The following is a 22936-nucleotide window of genomic DNA, read 5'->3' as shown; positions in this document are numbered from 1 at the left end:
ATAGCTGGGTCTATCCTGGGCTGTGCTTGGAAAGTACAGTAAAATGATCTTAAAATAAATGTGAGGGGACTGTTTACTGTGATTTAACAGGAGGACCTGGGATATACATAAATAATATCACTCTTAAAGGGTTAACAATAGCAGTGATCATACAATCCAACCCAGACACCTCTAAACAGTTTAGAGAAGAGGCAAAGAGATACAGGAAGATAAAGGAAATGCACATGTAAATTTACGTTTTCCACAGATGAATCATCAAGGAAAACCGCCAGAAGACAACCTAACGGAACTGATGGCATTTGTTCTCTTGGGCTTTGCTGACATGCCCCATCTCCGGTGGTTTCTTTTTGGATTATTTTTAATCATCTATATCATTATCCTGATGAGCAATGGAACCATATTTCTAATAACAAAAATGGATCCTGCTCTCCAGAGCCCTATGTATTTTTTCCTGGCAAATTTTTCCTTCTTGGAAATCTGCTACGTATCTACTCTCCCCAGAATGCTGATGAATCTAGGAACCCGGAGAAGAAGAATTTCCTTAGTTGCCTGTGCTACACAGATGTGCTTTGTCCTCATGTTTGGAGGTTCAGAGTGTTTGCTCCTGGCAGTGATGGCCTATGACCGCTATGTGGCCACTTGTAACCCTCTGCACTATCCTCTAGTCATGAACCACAGGGTCTGCATTCAGTTGGTGACTGGGTCCTGGACCATTGGAATCCCAGTTATGATAGGGCAGACATATCAGATTTTCTCTCTGCCTTTTTGTGGATCTAACCAAATTAACCACTTCTTCTGTGATATTCCCCCAATACTCAAGCTGGCTTGTGGGGACACCTTTGTAAATGAGCTGTTGGTCTACACAGTTTCTGTGTTATTTGTCATGGTTCCCTTCCTGTTGATACTTGGCTCCTACAGTAAAATCATCTCCATCATCCTGAAGTTCCCATCAGCCACAAGTCAAGCCAAAGCCTTCTCTACCTGCTCTTCTCATCTTATGGTTGTGATGTTATTCTTTGGATCAGGCATGATTACATACTTAAGACCCAACACTAGGCACTCAGAAGGAACTGACAAAGTTTTATCTCTTTTCTACACTATCCTAACTCCTATGTTTAATCCCATGATATATAGTCTAAGGAACAAGGATATCATAATGGCACTGAGAAAATTACTATGTAAATAATTCATTTTATTAAAGAATGAGTTAAATGTATAAGAATTGCTCTCTTACATATTTTTAATCAAATTTCAGCAGATGTATACTTTTAATTATAACTTGTATTATGGATGGATTGAGTCCCCCAAAAATGTCTGTCAACTTGGCTAGGCCATGATTCCCAGCATTGTGTGACTGCCCACCATTTTGTAATATGAGTCAGAATGGTCTAGAAGGCGATGGGTTTGGTTTGGTGATTTTCCTATGTGTTGTAAATTCTACATCTATGATGTCAATGAGACAGGGTTAGAGGCAGTTATGTTAATGAGGCAGGATTCAATCTACAACATTAGGTTTTATCTTGAGTCAATTTCTTTTGAGATTTAAAAGAGAGAAACCAACAGAGAGACAGGGAACTTCCTACCACCAAGAATAATGAACCAGAATGGGAGCGTGTTCTTTGGACCCGTGTTTCCTGAGCTGAGAAGCTCCTAGACCAGGGGAAGATTGATGAAAAGGACCTTGCCCAAGAGCAGACAAAAAGAAAAGCTTCCCCTAGAGCCATCACCTTGAATTTGGAATTCTAGCCTCCTAGACTGTGAGAATAAATTTATCTTTATTAACCAATATACTTGTGGTATTTCTGTTAGAGAAGCACCAGATTCCTAAGGCACCTTGTCTCTTCATACGATTATTTCCAAATTTAAAATCACTTTTAATATTGTCAGAACTTTCTGCTCAAATTACATAAGTGATATATATATATCAGCAGATAGTAAATCATTCCTGTAGTAATTATATAATTTTGTTGTGCAATGTGCAATGTGTTCAATAGAACTTTTACTTGGGCTGATTTAATTTAGTCAATTTATATCATTTAGTTTAAACCACGTCATTCACTTCTAGTGTGTCCTAGCAGTTGTGACACCCATTTTAAAAACCAAGTTTGCAATATGCATTAATTAAATATTCACAGGGGATTGGTTCCAGTACCTCCATGAATATCAAAATCCATGGATGCTCAACTCCCTTTTATAAAGTGGTACAATATTTGCGTAAAACCTATGTACAACCTTCTGTATACTTTAAATCATCTCTAGATTACTTGTAATACCTAATACAATGTAAATGCTATGTAAATAGGCATTATACAGTACTGTATTGTTTAGGGAATAATGACAAGAGGCAAACAATGCCCAAACAATGAGTGCAGGATGGAGAATGAGCATCTTTGAAATGGAGGGAGGCTACGTCAGGGAATGTCTACAAATAATTTCATTCTAGTTTTGCTTTTTGGAACTTACTTTTTTTTTTTATGAATACTTTCAATCTCAGTTGAATCTTTCAAGGTGGAACCTGAGAAACTGAATCCCAACTGTACCTATCTATCTCATTTTTTTTTATCTATCTATTGATAAATATGGATATACACACACACACACACACATATATATATTTTTACTTGGATCCACAAATAACACATGTAGAAGCAGCAGTAAAAAATCAAACAGCATATTGCGTTGGCCAAATCTACTGCAAAAGAGCTCTTTTTAAGGTGTTGGGAAGGAAAGATGACACTTTGAGGGCCCCAATTTATATATTTATGTATTTATATATGTGTGTGTATATAAATGCTTATATATAAAAACTGTTAATGCTGTCACATTATTTTATACGTTAAAAAAAAAAACGAGATACAAAGAGTTAGCATAACTTTTCCTACTTCACACACATGCGAGGATCGTAACTGACTATGCATATTCTGGATCCCCGGTGGCACAGTGATTAGGAGTTATGGCTGCTAAACAAAGGTCGACAGTTCAAATCCACCAGCTGCTCCTTGATAAACCTATGTGGCAGTTCTACTTAGTCCCATACGGTCACTACGAGTTGGAATTGAACGGACAGAAGGAGTTGGATTTTTTTGGTTTTTACACGTTGTTGCTAGGCCTGGGTTTGAGTTAGGCCTTGACCACTTAAGTTTTTGACTTGGGAAATTATTTAATCGTTTACTGTCATTTTTTATATTTGATATATATATATATATATATATATATATATATGAGCCTTACAGAGTTTTGTGAAAATGAATATCTTGTAAAGAGCACACATACCACTGATTTAGTTTATAATTGTGATCACATTTGTAGTTAAGGAATTTCCTTAATATCTTCCCTTATTTGGAGTCATAGGAACAAAGATATCATGGAGACAATTAGAAAGTTAATTATTCATACCAAACTGCTTTGGCACCCAATGTAATCCAAATAGGTGTTTCTTCATTTATGTCCTACTTTCAAACACTTTTCATAAATTTTGTTCACTCTTTTGTGATTGTGGTCTAAGTCAACTGTTGCTATTTTTGGTATTAGCTGTCATCAGGTCAGAGCAGGACTCACCGCAAAGCCATGTGTTGTAGAGCAGGACTGTGCTCTATAAGGTTTATTTGGTGGTGATCTTTACAGAAGCAGATAGCCAGGCCTTTCTTCTGCAGAGCCACTGGGTGGGTTCAATCTGCCAACCTTTCCATTAGCAGCTGATTGCAAACTGCTTGTGCTATCCATGTTCCCTCTTAAATCAATTCAACTTTGCCTGTTCCATGATTTTCAATCTTTTGCAGGCTTTACAATCATCTCTGAGTTAATATAGAAATGATGCGTTCTGATTCATTTGCTCTCAGGTGGTGTCAGAAAAATGCATATTAAAAACTTCCTATCGGGCACTATCTCAATCTGAATGGAGCAGTAGAAGTCTATATTTCGGGACTCGATACTGATATCATTGCTTGACTTTAACTTGTGCTTAATAATAAAAGAACTGCAAACACTTATCATGACTGCCTTTATTGTGTCCTCACAACTAACTCTTTGTGTGTGAGTGCATTTTTTAGGTGACATTTACAGCTCAAGTTAATTTCTCATACAAAAATATATACCCATATTGTTTTGTGACATTAGTTGAAATCCCCATAATATGACAGCACACTCCTCCCTTCCAACCCAGGTTCCCTGTGTCCATCTAATCAGTTCCTGTCCCTTCCTGCTTTCTCATCCTACTTTTAGACAGAAGCTGCCCATTTGGTCTAGTCTATCTGATTGAACTAAAAAGCACATTCCTCACATGTATACTTTTTATTTTATACTCCTGTCTAATCTTTGTCTGAAGAGTGGGTTTTGGTAATGGTTTCAGTTCTGGTTTAACAGAGCATCTGGAGACCATAGTTAGAGGGTTCCTCCAGTCTCTATCAGCACCTTAAGCCTGGTCTTTTTACATGAATTTGAGTTCTGTTCTACGTTTTTCTCCTGCTCTGTCTGGGACTCTCTGTTGTGTTCCCTGTCAGGGCAGTCATCCATGGTAGCTGGGCACCAACTAAGTTCTTCTGGTCTCAGGCTTGCGAAATTTTGGCTTATGTGGTCCTTTAGTCCTTTGGGATAATATTTTCCTTGTGTCTTTGGTGTTCTTCATTCTCCTTTGCTCCAAGTGGAATGGGACCATTTGATGTATCTCACAAGTTTTAAGTTCCCAGATGGCACTCATCAAAGTGGGATGTAGAACATTTTCTTAATAAACTCTGTTATGCCAATTGATCTACATGTCCCCCAAAACTACGGTCCCCAAGCTCCAGCCCCAGCTACTCTGTTCCTCAAAGTATTTGGATGTGTCCAGGAAACTTTTTAGCTTTTGTTTCAGTCCTGTTGTGTTGACTTCCCCTGCATTGTGTATTATCCATCCCTTCACCAAAATTGATCCTTTTCTACTGTCTAGTTAGTGAGTTTCCCTCCACTTCCCTTCCCACCCTGATAACCACCAAAGAATGCTTTGTTTCTGTGCTTAAACTTTTTCTTGAGTCCTTATTATAGTGGTCTCATACAATATTTGTCATTTTCTGACTGATTGATTTCATTTAGCATAATGCCTTCCAGTTTCATCCAGATTGTGAGATATTTCACAGCTTCATCATTGTCCTTTATCATTGCATAGTAGTCCTTTGTGTGTATGTACCACAATTTGTTGAACTATTCAGTTACTGATGGGCATTAACGTTGTGTCCATTTTTTTTGTTATTGGGAATAGTGCTATAATGAATATAGTTGTGCATATGTCTATTCATGCAACGGGTCTTATTTCTCTTGGGTATATTCCTAGGAGTGGAATTGCTGGATCATATGGCACTTCTATTTCTAGCTTTTAAAAGAACCACCAAATTGTTTTCCAAAGTGGTTGTAACATTTTATATTCCCACCAGCAGTGTATAAGGTTTCCAATCTCTCCACAACATCTCCAATATTTGTTATTTTGTGCTTTTTGCATTAGTGCCAGCCTTGGTTTGGTATTATAGTATCACACTCTAGCTTTGATTTGCATTTCTCTAATGATTACCCTAGTGGCGTAGTGGTCAAGAGCTACAACTGCTAAACTAAAGGTTGGCAGTTCGAGTCCACCAAGTACTTCTGGGAAACCCTGTGGGGCAGCTTTACTCTGTTCTACAGGGTCACTATGAGTTGGAATTAACTCGACAGCAATGGATTTGGAGTGACCAATGATCGTAAGCATTTCCTCATGTGCCTGTTACCCCCTGAATGTTTTCTTTGATAAAGTGTCTGTTCATATCCTTTGCCCATTTTTTAATTGGATGATTTATCTTTTTGTTCTTGAGAGTTTGTAGTACCTTATAGGCTTTACAGATTAGACCCTGATCGAATATGTCATAGCCAAAATTTTTTTCCTAGTCTTTGGTTCTCTTTCTACTCTTTTGGTGAAGTCTTTTGATGAGCATAAGTGTTTGATTTTTAGGAGCTCCTGGTTACCTAGTTTCTCTTTTAGTGTTTGTGCATGTTAGTTATGGTGTGTATACTATTTATGCCATTTATTAGGGCTTCTGTGTTGTCTGTACTTTTTCTGCCATCATCTTTATCATTTTAGATTTTATAGTTAGATCTTTGATTCATTTTGAGTTAGTTTTTGTGTATGGATTGAGGAATGGGCCCTGCCTCATTATTTTTAATTTTTTTTAAATTTTATTTTATAGATGGATATCCGGTTACAGCAGCATTTGTTAAAGAGATTGTCTTTTCCCTATTTAATGACCCTGGGCCTTTGTTGAATATCAGCAGGTCATAAGTGGATGGATTTACGTCTAGGTTCTCGACTCTGTTCCATTGTCTTGTGTCTGTTGTTGTACCAGTGCCAGGCAGTTTTGACTACTGTGGCAGTATAATAGGTTCTAAAATTAGTACAAGGCCTCTCACTTTGTTCTTCTTCTTCAGTAATGCTTTTCTTGTTCCGTATGAAGTTGGTGATTTGTTTATCCATCTCGTTAAAAAATGCTGTTGCAATTTGGATTACAATTGCTTGGTATCTGTAGATCCTTTCTGGTAAAATTGACATTTTCATTTTGTTGAGTTTTCCTATCCATGTGCATGGTGTGCCTTTCCATTTATGTGGGTCTCTTATGGTACAAGTAACTCTTTGGATTCTGGAATTGTATAACGTACAATATTCTACTTCCCCTGAACAACTTTATTTTATTTCAAGTATTGGAAAAATTGCAGTTTGCATTATGAAACTGTTATCACATTCTTAAGGAAGAGAACATTAAAAATGTTAGCTACTGTCTATATACAGCCTCATTTTTTGAGTATCAATGTAATATAATTCAATGACATTTTGAAAAAAATACTGTGCATGAAGAAAATGTTCAGTGTGCTTCTTCAAGTTTTATATGCAAAACTAACGTGATATCAAAATCCAAATTTATACAATGTACTTTTCGATGATCCGTTCTCGCTCCTAAACCTATTCTTCCTACCAGTGTCCTCCATATCAATAAATTACTTCTGTATTTACAGAATCACTTAAACAAAAGTGTAAAAGTTATTTGTTATTCTATCACCTCGCACTCATACCTGTAAAATTTCCAAAATAAAGCCTTTTTTACATATGTTTTCTCTTTGATCAATTATTGTCATTAACTTGATCCTTAGCAGTTATTACCAAAAGAATCTACTTGTCTCATATAATAATCTCCTATTAGCCATTAATCTAAGGTTACCTCTAGGATTTTTAAGAAATAGATAAATAGTTTATTTCACTTTTCTATTTACAAACATCCAATAGTTTTATATTACATTGAGGACAAAAATTGAACACTTTACAAAATTTAGAAAATACCAAACTCTCTGGCTTCATCCTTTTTGAAATAAAATATACTGTAGGATTGGGTGGAGCAAGATTGAGAAGTGAGTAGATACTCCCATTTACTCCCCCAGCAAGTTACACACAGAATAATGAATAAAAAGAACCACAGACTGAAATCTCAGAACTCCAGGGGCAGCTGAGGCTTTGGAGATTCTTTTTGACTATAGAAGCAAAACAGAGCAGGAGCAGGGATGGCACAGAAGCTGGGAGAACCTAAATGCTATTATCGGGAGTACTTGCTTGTTGCCGCTACTTTGCAACAACCTAAACAGGGAACACAGAAAGGGAGCTCATTTCAGGAAGCTGTAGCCCACTTTTTTTTTTTTTTCTTTAAGCTGCACCAATTGGCCCTGGGAGTTCATGGGCTATCCAACTGAGAGAGTTTAAAGGGAGTTTGTGGTGCTGTGAGAGCTGTTGGATCTCACCGAGGTCCAGAAAGATGGGTAATAGGGCCAGGAGGATTTGCATGGGCAGCAGTGTGAGGGGGATACTTTAAATTAGTGGATGAAAAAGAGGGAAACACTTAGCTCCTACTTACAGTGTGACACCATGGGAGACCTGTGCAGGGGTGCCCATGAAAAAAAGGCATAAAGAGCCCCCCATTTTTGTCACAGGAAAATCAAGCTCCACCCATTATGTCAGCATCTTTAACCAGCTAAACATCCCCTCACCCATGCAAGCATTATGAATTCCAAAGATCAAGCATCCTAAACTCCTGATTAACTGTTGAAAAAAAACCTATGAATAAGAGTGCCTTCTAGTGGTTCTTAAGTGAAGAAACAAAGCTCACTAATGTTGAGTTGATTCTGACTCATAGCAACCCTGTGAACTGGAGTGTGCTGCCCCAAGGGGTTCCTAGGTCCATGAGTCCTTGTACACGTCAGATGCCACACCTTTCTCCCACAAAGTGGCTGGTGGGACAAGTGCCAGGCTTTCGGTTAACAGCTGAACACTTGACCACCGCACCACCAGAGTGCCTAATCAGAAAATTTTCCCACACAAACCAGAAGACCAAATTTAAGGGGAAAAAATTAACAAAAAGTCTCAAGTTCTACAAAAAACAGTAAAACATGCAAAATCACAAGATGAGAAGAACCAGTTAAAGGAAAACATGAAGAAGAGAAAATGTCTCCTAAGCACATGAGACTAAAGCAAAAAAATGATAATTTTCAGACTCTGGTGCCAGATATATTTAAAGAAAGCTAAAAACACACAGAATACAAACCACTGGATATCAGGAAAAAAAAAAAATGTAAGAACAAAATAATATTCCGAGAAGAATTTGAAAGCTTCAAAAAAAAAAAAAAGAACAATTGCAACTGAGGAATAAAGCAACTGATTTAGAAAAAGTAAGAGAAACACTCAACTATAGAACAAACAGACTGAAGATAGAATAAACAAAAAGACAAAATAACTGAACTTATCAAATCGCGAGAGAAAAAAGACTAAAAGCAAACAAACCAAAAAGAAATATAGAATTCAATTAAGAAGTCTAACATTAGAATTATTGAAATCCCAGAATGCTATGACAATAAGAAAAGCATGGAAACAATTTTCCAAGAGATAATCAGAGAGAATTTCTCAGACCTGAACAGAAAATCAATTCTGCAACTATAGGAAGCTACAGGAACCCAAATCAGAAGAGACAAAAAATACCAACTCCATGCCACAGCCAAATCAAATTCTTGAAAACAGAAGACAAAGAAGGAATTCTGAAAGGAGCAAGAGAACAATACAATATATTTTACCAAGGATCTTTCACAAGAATCAGTGCAGGTTTCCTCAAAGACTCTAGAGCCCAGAAGACAATGGAGAGACATATATAAAATACTGAATGAAAAGAATTACCAACCAAGAATTCTTTACCTGATGTCTTAGGCTGGGTTCTCTAGAGAAGCAAAACAAGTAAAGTGCATAAATATATATATAGAAATTTATATTAAGCAAATGGCTCACGTGGTTGTAGAGGGTAGAGTATTCCAAGTGCAAGGGTCAAGATAGAGGCTTCTCTTGATTCACATAACCACAGGGGCTGGTGAGCCCAAGACTGGCAGGTCAGAGAGCCAGGCTCTTGCTCACAGGCAGTGAAGATCAATGAATCCCAAGATTGGTAAGCAAGACCATAGGTAAGCTGCTAGCTCAAGTCCCAAGTACCAGAGGTCAGATGAACAGGAGCCAGATACAGGATCCAGCATGAGCAAAAAGCCCCAAAACCTTGCCAGAATATCAGTTTATATTCGAAGCAGGTGGCACACCCCAGGAAGCTCCCATTCAACTGATTGGCTACTCAGAGCAGATCCCATCACAGGGGTGATCACATATCAAATCTCAACAGGAAGTGATCTCAACATTATACAACTGCCAAAACAGTGAAAATCATGGTCCAGCCAAGGTGACACACAATCTTAACCATGACGGTCCATCGCTTGTCCTCTTGGCACCTGTACACATCTTTTTAAATCATACATAATCTCTGAATAAAGACTGTGATAAGTCATGCTTGCACCTAACATGATAAACAACACACATACCACTGAAAATGCACTAGCCCTGTTTACATCTTACACTTCATAAGTGAAGAAAACAAATATATTTGATGTGTACATGCAAAGCTGAAATTCTCATAACAGTTAAGGTCCTCATTTCTGCAACTGGTCTTGTGGACATTACTTGTATTCAGAGCTACCTTCTTCCACCATCCATGCTGTATTCCCTTTGCCCTCAGCAAGCACCTCAGTTGGTCACAGTTCAGGGTCTGGTGATGTGACCCAAACCTTCATTCCTGAAGAGTCTAGGCAGTAAGTAGTCATGCTGGAATGGGGTTGCTGTAGGTTTCTACTGACTTTAATCACAGGGCATGGTAGAACTAAGAGAAACCCTAAGGGATCTCCTGCATTGTAGGCATACTCCTCTTTATTTTCAATATGTAATGTCAATCTGATTTCCTCTTGGTAATCACGTTCAATTATACCAGCCAGTATGGCAATTCCCTTCTTTGCCTGCTGATCCAGAGGCATAAGGAGCCTAAAGTGGCCATATGGTATTCTTAGCTTCCAGTTCAATGGAATCAGTGATGTGTCTCCAGGCAGGAGCATAGATCATGGGGACAGGCAGCAAAATTCTTGTGAGTGGGTCACTGGGGGTAATAGTGAGTGGTGCCATGCCCATTTCAACCCTTTGATTCCCGAGTGCATGAATTCTGGCTATGGGAGAAAGAGCACAATATATTGGAAACTGGTTAGACCATTTACAGCCTTCTGGTGAACATTGCCCCAACCCTGCAATGTATTGTCACATAGCTAGTGCTGTAATTATGTCTTTAGAAGGCCATTCCATCATTCTATCAAGGTAGTGAAATCCATGAGCATGCACCACTGCCAGATTTCATTTGCTATGAAATTAGTCCCTTGATCTGAGGCAATGTTGTGTGTGGTACCAAGATGGTGGATAAGGCATTCTGTAAGTCCATGGATGGAAGTTTTGGCAGAAACATGGTGTGCAGGGAAAGCAAATCCATATCCAGAGTGTCTACTCCAGTAAGGACAAAACATCTTTCCATGATGGAAGGGGTCTGATGTAATCAACTTGCCACCAGGTTGTTGGCTGATCAGCTTGAGGGACGGAGCCACACCGGGGACTCAGTGTTGGTTTGTGCTGCTGGTGGATTGGGTATTCAGCAGCAGCTGTAGCCAAGCCAGCCTTGGTGAGCAGAAGTCCATGTTGCTGGGCCCATGCATAATCTTCATCTCTGCCACCATGGCCACTTTGTTCATGAGCACATTGAGCTGTGACAGGAGTAGCTGGGAAAGAGGATGAGTGTTTTCCACAGAACGAGTGTTCCTATTCACTTGATTATTAAAATCATCCTCTGCTGAGGTCATCCTTTGGTGAGCATTCACATGAGACACAAACATCTTACTTCTTTGGCCCATTCTGAGAGGTCTATCCACATGCCTCTTCCCCATCAATCCCTGTCTCCAATTTTCTAATCATGTTCCTTCCAAGTTCCTGACCACCTAGCCAAACCATTGCCCATGAATAAGTATACAATCACACAACTGGCCATTTCTCCTTCCAATCAAAGTAAACAACCAGGTGCACTGCTCAAAATTCTGCCCATGGGGAGAATTTCTCTCCACCACTGTGCTTCAGGGAGATCTCAGAAAGGGGCTGTAGAGCTGCCACTGTTGACTTTTGAGTGGTGCCTGCATATCATGCAGAACCATCTGTAAACCAGACATGAGTGTTCTCTTCCTCAGTCAAGCAATCACAAGGAACTCCCCATGAGACCATCGGTGCAGGCTAGGAGATATAAGGTAATGTGACAGGAGTGGAGACCATGGGCGTTTGGGCCACTTTCTCAGATAACTTTCTTGTGCCTTCTGGTCCTGCTTGAGCCAAATCTCATATATACCAATTGCATTTAACGAAGCAGTGCTGCTATGCACTTCCAACTTAATGGTTCTGTGGGTCAGACAACACCGAGTTCATAATGGGCACCTCAGGCCACATAGTGATTTGGTGTCCCATGGTTAAAATTTCAGTATCCACTAAGGCCCAGTAACAAGTCAAAAGCTATTTCTCAAAAGGACAGTAGTTATCTGCAGAGAATGGAAACACTTTGCTCACAAATTCTGTCTGCGTGTGATTCACAGTTGGTGAGAAGCAGCAGCAGAGAACTGGCAGCCACAGAGAATCAGAAGGAACAGAGACAGGAGACCAGCATGAGACAGCACTGGAGCCAACCCACAGGGCGAGATAGCAGAATGCCTGTGTGCAGGAGGTGTTCTGGTGCAGTGGGTTGTCTATGTGCAGTTATTAGTGGAGCTAGACTTGCTGACCCAGAGAGCAAGAGAGATGATTGCTTTCCAGCTGAAGTTTACTGGGAGAGTGAGGTGCCTACAGAAACCTACTGGTGGAGCTACAGAGTTGCCCCAGCAGGGCAGACGTGTGCTGGGTGGTCTGAAGTGCTGAGACGCAAAGGGAGCAGGAAGCAGAAGCTTTTGGTTAGAGAACCAACAATACCAGAGAACAATCCAACTAGAATACAGGACAGATCAAACAGTTATCAATCCACACAGGGAACTCGTAAAAACAAGTCAAAGCTAAAGGACTGAAAATAGGGAACCAGAGATGTCAATATGTAAACGATGACAGCATCAAACCAAAAAAAAAAAATGGAATAAACAGTGTAGTCATAGAACTTCCATATGGAGAGGAAGTTAAGGCAACATCAAGAAATAAAAGATTGTTTTGAACTTAGAAAAATAAAGGTAAATTTTAAGGTAACCACAAAGTAAGCTAACAAACCTACCCATCAAAATAAAAAAGAGGAAAAACATAAAGACTCAGCAAACGTGAAATCAAGTGTGATGAAAAAGATGAAAAGAAAATACATAAAGACAATTGTCTCAGCACAGAAAATTAAATGAGCAAGGAAACTGTCAACACCACACACACACACACAAACACATGAAATGATAGCCGTTAACTCATACCTATCAACAATTACATTGAATGTTATGGGCTAAATGCACCAGTAAAGTGACAGAAAGTGGTAGAATGGATTAAATTTAAAAAAAAAGGTCTATCTGTGTGCTGCCTACAAGAGACACCCTTTAGACTCAATGACACAAATAAACTAAAACTCAAAAGCAGCAGAAAAATATATCAAGCAAACAACGTCCAAAGAAGAAAAAGATTGGCAATATTAATTTCTGACAAAATAGACTTTAAAGCAAAATCCCCCACAAAGGAGAAGGAAGAACAGTACGTAATTATTAAAGGGTCAGTACACCGGGAGGATATGACCAAAATAGGTAAATACGCACCAAATGACAGGGCTCCAAAATACATAAAACAAAGCCTAAGAGCATTGAAAAGAGAAATAGGGAGCTCCAAAATAATGGTAGGAGTCTTTAACACATCACTTTCAGTGAATGTCAGAACATTTAGAAAGAAACTCAATAAACACATTGGAGATCTAACTGCCACAATCAGTCAACTTGACGTTATAGACAAATACAGAACACTCCAGCCAAGAGCAGCCAAGTGTACATTCTTTGTGGCCTAAATTTAGGCCACAAAGCAAGCCTTAGAGAATGCAAAACATCAAAATATTACAAAGCCTCTTTTCTGAGCATAATGACATAAAAGTAGAAATCAATAACAGAAGCAGTAAGGAAAAGAAATCAAACATATGAAAACTGAAAAACACCTTCCTTAAAAAACTACTGGGTTATAGAAGAAATCAAAAGCTGAATAAAGAAATTTACAGAATCAAACGAGAAAGAAAACATATTACCAGAACCATTGGGACACAGCGAAATCAGTGCTCAGAGGTCAATTTATAGCAATAAATGCACCCAGGCAAAATGAAGAAAGGGATAAAACCAAAACATTAACCCTACAACTCAAATAAACAGAAAGAGAGCAGCAAAAAAAGCCCTCAGTCACCAGAAGAAAGAAAAGAATAAAGATCAGAGCAGAAATAAATGATATAGAGAATACAAAAACAATTGGAAAAGTGAAAAAGACCAAGAGTTAGTTCTCTGAAAAGATCAACAAAATTGACAAACCATTGGTCAAACTGACAGTAGAAGAACAGGAGAGAAAGCAAATAAGTTGAATAAGAAAAAAGAGGGGTTCTATCACAATGGACCCAACTAAAATAAAAATAATCATAATAGAATACTATGAAAAATTATACTCCAACAAATTTGAAAACCTAGAGAAAATGGACAAATTTCTAGAAATACACTACCCACTTAAACTAACACAAACTGAAGTAGAGAAAAAAAAAAAGCATAACAAAAGAAAGATTGAAGAGGTTAAAAACAAAACACAACAAAAAAACTCCCAACAACAACAAAAAAGCCCTGGACCTGACGGCTTCACTGGAGAATTCTACCAAACTTTCAGAGAAGAATTAACACCACTACTACTAAGGATATTTCAGAGCATCGAAAAGGAAAGAATACTCCCAAATTCATTCTATGAAGCCACCATAACCCTGATACCAATATCAGGCAAAGACACCACAAAAGAGAAAATTACAGACAAATATCCCTCAGGAACATAAAGGCAAAAATCCTCAACAAAATTTTAGCTGACAGAATTCAACAGTATATCAAAAAAATAATTCATCATGACCAAGTGGGATTTAATCTGGGACCTCATAAAAATTAAAAACATGATCACCAAAAGTCTTATTAAAAGAGTAAATAGACAAATGAGAGATGGCAAAAAAGTCTTTGGAAATGACTTATCTGATAAGGGTCTAATTTCTAAAATCTGTAGAAAGTTGCAACAAGTCAACTTGCAAGAGAAAACTCATTCACAATATAGGCAAAGGCAGAAAGGTCACCAAAGAGTTCATACAAGCCGACAACTAACATATGAGAAGATATTCACGATCATTAGACATTAGAGACCAGCAACACAAAATTACAATGAGATACTTTACTATCTTACCCAGCTAAAATTGCACTGACAAAAAAACAAGAACAAAAACAAAACAGATAACAACAAATGCTGGCAAATTTGTGGGGAAATTGGAGCCCATATCCATTGCTGGTGAGACTGTAAAATGTAACATTCACTATCGAAAATGGTATGGCATTTTCTCCAAAAACTAGAAATAGAGCTACCATATGATCCAGCAATCCTCCTCCTAGGTATAGACCTTAGAGCCATTGTAGTCTTGTCGATTCCAACTCATAGAGACGCTATGGAACAAAGTAGAACTGTCCCATAGCGTTTTTAAGGAGCGGCCTGTGAATACGAATTTTTGATTTGAATTCATCAAGCTTTTGATTAGCAGCTGAGGTCTTAACCACTACACCACCAGGGCTCAAGGCATATACCCTGTCGTTGTTGTTAGGTGCCTTAGAGTCGATTCTGACTCATAGCTACCCTATGTACAACATAAGGAAACACTACTTGGTCCTGTGCCATCCTCACAGTCAATTGCTATGCTTGAGCCCATTGTTGTAACCACTGTGTCAATCCACCTTGTTGAAGGTCCTCCTCTTTTTCACTGACCCTATGCTCTACCAACCATGATGTCCCTCTCCAGGGACTGGACCCTCCTGATAACATGTCCAAAGTTAGTGAGATGAAGTCTCTCCCTCCTTGCTCCTAATAAGCATTCTGCCTATATTTCTTCCCAAACGGATTTGTTCATTTTTCATTATTTTATCCATTATTGGATAATTTCATATGTGTGTGTGATTTGTTGATGCAAAGACTAAATATCCCCAAAATAACATTGCTATCAAATTGATTCTGCCTCACGGAGACCCCATGTGTTACAGAGCAGATCTTCTCTATACGGTTCTCTTGACTGTACTTTTAACAGGAGCAGACCCCTACTGTTTTTCAGGGTGAGTTCAGACCACCAAACTCTAGGTTAGTACCAAAAACAACACCAAGCCTGTTGCCACTGAGCCAATTCCAACACATAGCTACCCTATAGGACAGAGTAGAACTGCCCTATAGGGTTTCCAAGTAGTGGCTGGTGGATTTGAACTGTGACCTTCTGGTTAGCATCCTGAGCTCTTAACCACCACTCCACCAGGGATCTTTTAGGTTAATAGTGGAGCACAGACCATTTGTGCCACCAAAGACTAGACACATTTGAGATATTAATCAATGGTATCCAATTTCTCTACACTAGACTTGAACTGTTTTGCACTTTTCCAAGCAGTATATATTAAAAAAAGCATGCTTTCCCCAAGATACTGTGTATTCTTTATAAACTCAATTCTCTGCAGTTTAAAATTTCACTCTTTTTCATGAAGTTGGATACGATTTTATATATTTAAGTGATGATTTTTCTCCCTTTTTATGTGAAGTGTTATATATTTGGTCCATTTTTCTATTTATATATTTTTACTTTTCCTTGTAACTTAAGAATATTTTATTTATAAGAGAAATGAGCACATTATCTGAGATATGATTTATTATTATTTTGCCCACTTTATTCTTTATAATTTGGCACTTTTGGTGCTTTTTTATTTTTAATATATGGAACTATCTACTTTTACATAGTTGATTATTTTTCAGTAATTTCTGTCCTCCATTCTAAAATTTTAATCATAGTTAGACAAATCTTCCTTACTCCAAAATTATATTTAAAAAAATCTTTTTCTTAGAATTATTTTATTGTTTAATTTTTTAAAAACATTTAAACTAGAGTACCATTTAGAGCCTTTCCTGCTATAGTATGGAGTATTGAAAAAAAAAATTTCCTAAATGACTGTCCAAGTAGCCCAGTAATATTCATTCTAAAAGTACATATTTAAACTATTTCATTTGCTATATTTATCATGGAAACTTTGATAACGTAGTGGTTAAGTGCTACACTGCTAAGCAGAAGGTCATTAATTCAAATCCACCAGGCACCCTTTGGAAACTCTGAGGGACAGTTCTACTCTGTCTTACAGGGTCGCCATAATTCTGAATTGACTAGGTGGCAATTTTTTTTTAATGTTTATTATATATTCTCATGTGTGTTTGTTTCTTCCATTTACATCATCAGATCTCACTATTTATGCACAATATCAAAAACAAACAAACAAAAAACAAAACAAATCCTTGAAACTCATAGCGACCCTACAGGAAAAAATAGAACTGCCCCATAGAGTTTCCAAGGAGCAGCTGGTAAATTTGAACAGCTGAACTTTGTGACTAACAGCTGCAGTCTTAACCATTGGCCACCAAGGCTCCACATGCACAATAAAATCCTGTGCAAATTAAGGGACTTTAGAATTCCCTTTTAGTTTAGTTACTTCTGGGAAGGGCACCTACTGTAGCTCAGGCCTGACTGGGATTTCACCCCACTGCTGTGCTCTGTCACACCTTGTTCCCATGGGAGGCCTTGCTCAGCACTCACTCTTCCCACTCTCCATGTATTCAAGGTTGTAATTCCTAACACCTTCCAATTAACTTCCCTAATCACCATTTGTGATTATAATATTATAAGGTTTCCCCATCTTGGAGACAGAAAGATAGATAGGTGATAGATAGATGGATGGATGGACGGACGGACGGACGGACGGACGGACGGACGGACGGATGGATGATGGATGGATGGATGGATGATAGATGATCGATAGATAGATGGATGGATGGATGGATGGATGGATGGATGGATGGATGGATGGATGGATGGATGGATGGATGGATGGATGGATGGATGGATGATAGATGATAGATAGATAGATAGATAGATAGATAGATAGATAGATAGATAGATAGATAGATGATAGATAGATAGATAGATAGATAGATGATGGATGGATAGATAGATAGATAGATAGATGATAGATTAGACAGACAGATAGATAATAGATAGGTTTATAGGTAGGTAGGTAGATAGGTAGATAGATGAATGGAGAGATGGATAGATAGATAGACGGTAGATAGATACTATATACAACTTTCAGGTTAGTGGTGGGAACATATATATATTTCATTACTAATCTCAAATTCTTGCTCTAAGTTTAGAGGACGTAAAGTTTTTATTAATGAAGATCAGAGACTAAAGTCTCCAGTATGGATGATACCTCAACATTAGGAAACAAAAATCCTCACCACTGGACAAATGAGCAACATCACAATCAACGGAGAAAAGAATGAATTTGTCAAAGACTTCATTTTACATGGATCTAAAATCAACACGGGAACCCTGGTGGCGTAGTGGCTAAGTGCTATGGCTGCTAACCAAATCCACCAGGCACTCCTTGGAAGCTCTGTTGGGCAGGTCTACTCTGACCTTTAGGGTTGCTATGAGTCAGAATTAACTCAACGGCAACAGGTGTGGGTGTGTGAAAATCAACACCCATTAAAGCAGCAGCCCAGAAATCAAAAACGTATTCCATTGAGCAAACCTGCTGTGAAAGACCTCTTCCAGTTAAAAAAGCAAAGATGTCACTTTGAAGACTAATGTGCACCTGACCCAACCCATGGTGTTTTTAATCACCTCACATGCATGCTAAAGCTGGACAATGAATAAGGAAGACCAGAGAAGAATTGACACTTTTGAATTATGGTATTGATGAAGAACATTGAATATCCTATGGACTGCCAAAAGAACGAACAAATTTGTCTTGGAAGATGTACAAACAGAATACTCCTTAGAAGCTAGGATGCCAAGAATATGTCTCACATACCTTGGACATGTTATCAGGAACAATCAGTCTCTGGAGAAGGACATCATGCTTGGTAGGGGGTCAGTGAAAAAGAGGAAGACACTCAACAAGATTGATTGGCTCAGTGGCTGCAACAATGGGCTCAAGTATAACTACTGTGAGGATGGCGCAGGGCAGGGCAGTGTTTTCTTCTGTTGTACACAGCGTTGCTATCAGTTGGAACTGACTCAATGGCATCTGACAACAACAACAAAAACAACTAACCTCAAGGATGGAGGGAATTATAATCTCTTGAAATAACTACTTACTAAATGATAGCAGGAAACTCTGGTGGTGTAGTGGTTAAGTGCTGTGGCTGCTAACCAAAAGGCCGGCAGTTGGAACCCAACAGGTTGTTAGTTGTTAGGTGCCATTGAGTTGATTTCGACTCATAGTAACCCTATGCACAATAGAATGAAACACTGCCTGGTCATGAGCCATCCTTAAAATTATTGTTATGCTTGAACTCATTGGTGCAGCCACTGTGTCAATCTACCTCGTTGAGGGTCTTCCTCTTTTCCGCTGACCCTGTACTTTGCCAAGCATGATGTCCTTCTCCAGGGATTGATCCCTTCTGACAACATGTCCAAAGTATATAAGACGCAGTCTCCCCATCCTTCCTTCTAAGGAGCATTCTGGTTGTACTTCTTCCAAGACAGGTTCATTCATTATTTTGGGAGTCCGTAGTATACTCAATAATCTCTGTCAACATCAAAATTCAAAGGCGTCAATTCTTCTTCTGTCTTCCTTATTCATTGTCCACCTTTCACATGCATATAATGCAATTGAAAATACCATGGGTTGTGTCAGGTTCACCTTAGTCTTCAGGGTGACATCTTTGCTCTTCAACACTTTAAAGAGGTCCTTTGCAGTAGACTTACCGAATGTAATGGATCTTTTGATTTCTTGACTGCTGCTTCCATAGCTGTTGATTGTGGATCCAAGTAAAATGAAATCCTTGACAACTTCAATCTTTTCTCCATTTATCATGATGTTGCTCATTGGTCCAGTTGTGAGGATTTTTTTCTTTATATTGAGGTGCAATCTGTACTGAAGGCTATGGTCCTTATGTTAATTAGCAAGTGCTACAAGTCCTTTTCACTTTCAGCAAGTAAGGTTGTGTCGTCTGCATAACACAGGTTGTTAATGAGTCTTCCTCGAATCCTGATCCCCCGTTCTTCTTCATATAGCCCAGCTTCTCAGACTATTTGCTCAGCATACAGATTGAATAGGTATGGTGAAAGAGTACAACCCTGACACACGCATTTCCTGACTTTAAACCAATCAATATCCCCTTGTTCTGTCCGAACAACTGCCTCTTGCTCTATGTAAAGGTTTCACATGAGCGCAATTAAGTGTTCTGGAATTCCCATTCTTGGCAATATTACCCATAATTTGTTATGATCCACACAGTTGAATGCCTTTGCATAGTCAATAAAACACAGGTAAACATCCTTCTGGTATTCTCTGCTTTCAGCCAGGATCCATCTGACATCAGCAATGATATCCCTGGCTCCATGTCCTCTTCTGAAACAGGTCTAAATTTCTGGCAGTTCCTGTGGATACACTGCTGGAGCCGTTTTTGAATGATCTTCAGCAGAATTTTGCTTGTGTGTGATATTAATGATATTGTTCTATAACGTCTACATTCAGTTGGATCACCTGTCTTGGGAATAGGCATAAATTATGGATCTCTTCCTGTCATTTGTCAAGGGAGCTGTCTTCCGTATTTCTTGGCATAGACGAGTTAGTACCTCCATGGCTGCATCTGTTTGTTGAAACATCTCAATTGATATTCCGTCAATTCCTTGAGCCTTGTTTTTCACCAATGCCTTCGGAGAAGCTTGGGCTTCTTCCTCCAGTACCATCGGTTCCTAATCATATGCTCCCTCTTGAAATGGTTGAACATTAACTAATCCTCTTTGGTGTAATGGCTCTGTATATTCCTTCCATCTTCTTTTGATGCACCCAGTGTTGTTTAGTATTTTCCCCATAGAATCCTTCACTATCGCAACTCGAGGCTTGAATTTTTTCTTTAGTTCTTTCAGTTTGAGTAACACCGAGCGTATTCCTCCCTTTTGGGTTTCTATCTCCAGCTCTTTGCAAATGTTATAATACTTTGTCTTCTCGAGCCGCCCTTTGAAATCTTCTGCTCAATTCATTTACTTCATCAATTCTTCCTTTTGCTTTAGTTGCTCGATGTTCGAGAGCAAGTTTCAGAGTCTCCTCTGACATCCATCTTGGTCTTTTCTTTCTTTACTGTCTTTTCAATGACCTCTTCTTGCTTTCTTCATGTCTGATGTCCTTGATGGCACTCCAGAATTCTCCTGGTCTTAAGTCACTAGTGTTCATTGCATCAAATGTATTCTTCAGATGGTCTCTAAAATCAGGTGGGGTATACTCAAGGCGATATTTTGGTTCCCGTGGACTTGCTTTGATTTTCTTCAATTTCAGCTTGAACTTGCATATGAGCTATTGATGGTCTGTTCCACTGTCAGCCCCTGGCCTTGTACTGACTGATGATATTGAGCTTTTCATTGTCTCTTTCCACAGATGTAGTTGATTTGATTTTTGTGTGTTCCATCTGGCGAGGTCCATTTGTATAGCCACCGTTTATGTTGGTGAAAGAAGATATTTGCAATGAAGAAGTTGTTGGTCTTGAAAAATTCTATCATTCAGTCTCTGGCATTGTTTCTTTCACCCAGGCCATATTTCCAACTACTGATTCTTCTTCTTTGTTTCCAGCTGTCACATTCCAATCACCAGTAATTATCAATGCATCTTGATTGCATTTTGGATCAATTTCAGACTCCAGCAGCTGATGAAAATCTTCTATTTCTTATTCTTTGGCCCTAGTGATTGGTGCATAAATTTGAGTAATAGTCATATTAACTGGTCTTCCTTGCAGGTGTATGGATATTATCCTATCACTGACAGCATTGTATTTCAGGCTAGATCTTGAAATATTCTTTTTGACAATGAATGCAACACCAGTCCTCTTCAAGTTTTCTTTCCCAGAGCAGTAAACTATATGATTGTCCAATTCAAAATGGCCAATACCGGTCCATTTCAGCTCACTAATGCCTAAGGCATCAATGTTTATGCGTTCCATTTCATTTTTGACGATTTCCAATTTTCCTAGTTTCATACTTCGTAAATTCCAGGTTCTGATTATTAATGGATGTTTGCAGCTGTTTCTTCTCATTTTGAGTCAAGCCGCATCAGGAAATGAAGATCCTGAAAGCTTTACTCCATCCACCTCATTAAGTTGACTCTCCTTTGAGGAGGCAGCTCTTCCCCAGCCATCCTTTGAGTGCCTTCCAACCTGGGGACTCATTTTCCAGCACTATATCAGACAATATTCTGCTGCTATTCATGAGGTGTGTGTCAGTTTGTCGTACTGTGGGGGCTTGCATGTTGCTGTGATTCAGGAAGCTATGCCCCCGTATTCAAATACCAGCAGTGTCGTCCATGGAGGTCAGGTTTCAGGTGTGCTTTCAGACTAAGACAGACTAGGAAGAAGGACCCAGCAGTCTACTTCTGAAGAGCAGAGCATTAGCCAGTGAAAAATCCACCAAGAGCTCCTTGGAAACCAAATGGGGCATTTCTACTCTGCCCTATAAGGTCTCCATGAATCAGAATTGACTTGACCGCAATGGGTTTGGTTTTGGTTTTAAATCATAGTAAGTAACATCCCATTTTCACAAAGGGAAATTTAGCTTCAAGCCAATATTCTTAAACTACCTGCCTTAGGATGAATTCTGTAGAAAAGCAAAAACAGAGAAGCATTTTGTCTTAGCTATCTATTACTGCTATAAAATAAACGCCACAAGTCGATGGCTTTAACAAAGAGAAATTTATTCTCTCATAGTCTAGTAGGTTACAAGTCCAAATTCAGGGTCTCAGCTCCAAGGCAAGTCTTTCTCTCCCTGGCAGCTCTGAAGGAAGGTCCTTGTCATCAATCTTCCCCTAGTTGAGGACCTTCTCAGGCACAGGAACCCCAGGCCCAAAGGACATGCTCTGCTCCTGGTCCTGCTTTCTTGGTGGTATGAGGTCCCCAATTCTGCTTGCTTCCCTTTCCTTTTATCTTTTGAGAGACAAAAGGTGGTACAGGCCACACCTCAGGCAAAATCCTGGGATGTGGCCTGAGCAAGGGTGTTATATCCCACCCTAATCCTATTTAACCACAGGCAGAGATTATGATTTCTAATACATAGGAAAATCACATAATGGAGGACAACCACATGTGGCCTAACCAAGTTGACACATATTTTTGGAGGACACAATTCAATCCATTACACATTTATTTTATATATATATATAGAGAGAGAGAGGTTTATCTCAAAAAAATGGTACACAAAGTTGTATAGGTTAGCAAGTCCCAAGT

General features: G+C 38.8%; 1 protein-coding gene across 1 annotated transcript; it reads left to right on the top strand.

Moving 5' to 3' along the window:
* Positions 1-232: 232 nt before the first annotated feature.
* LOC126064308 (olfactory receptor 10AG1-like) lies at positions 233-1186 on the top strand. Its single transcript, XM_049863197.1, has one exon. The coding sequence runs from the start codon at positions 248-250 to the stop codon at positions 1184-1186; it is 939 nt and encodes a 312-aa protein (XP_049719154.1). The 5' UTR covers positions 233-247.
* Positions 1187-22936: the final 21750 nt, after the last annotated feature.

The sequence above is a fragment of the Elephas maximus genome, chromosome 20 (assembly GCF_024166365.1).
Source record: "Elephas maximus indicus isolate mEleMax1 chromosome 20, mEleMax1 primary haplotype, whole genome shotgun sequence".
Lineage (NCBI taxonomy): Eukaryota > Metazoa > Chordata > Mammalia > Proboscidea > Elephantidae > Elephas > Elephas maximus.
This window is presented reverse-complemented; position numbering and strand designations above follow the sequence as displayed.

Bases quoted from the DNA above. Each gene is read 5' to 3' on its own strand.
- LOC126064308 (XM_049863197.1), top strand. From the start codon at position 248: ATGAATCATCAAGGAAAACCGCCAGAAGACAACCTAACGGAACTGATG.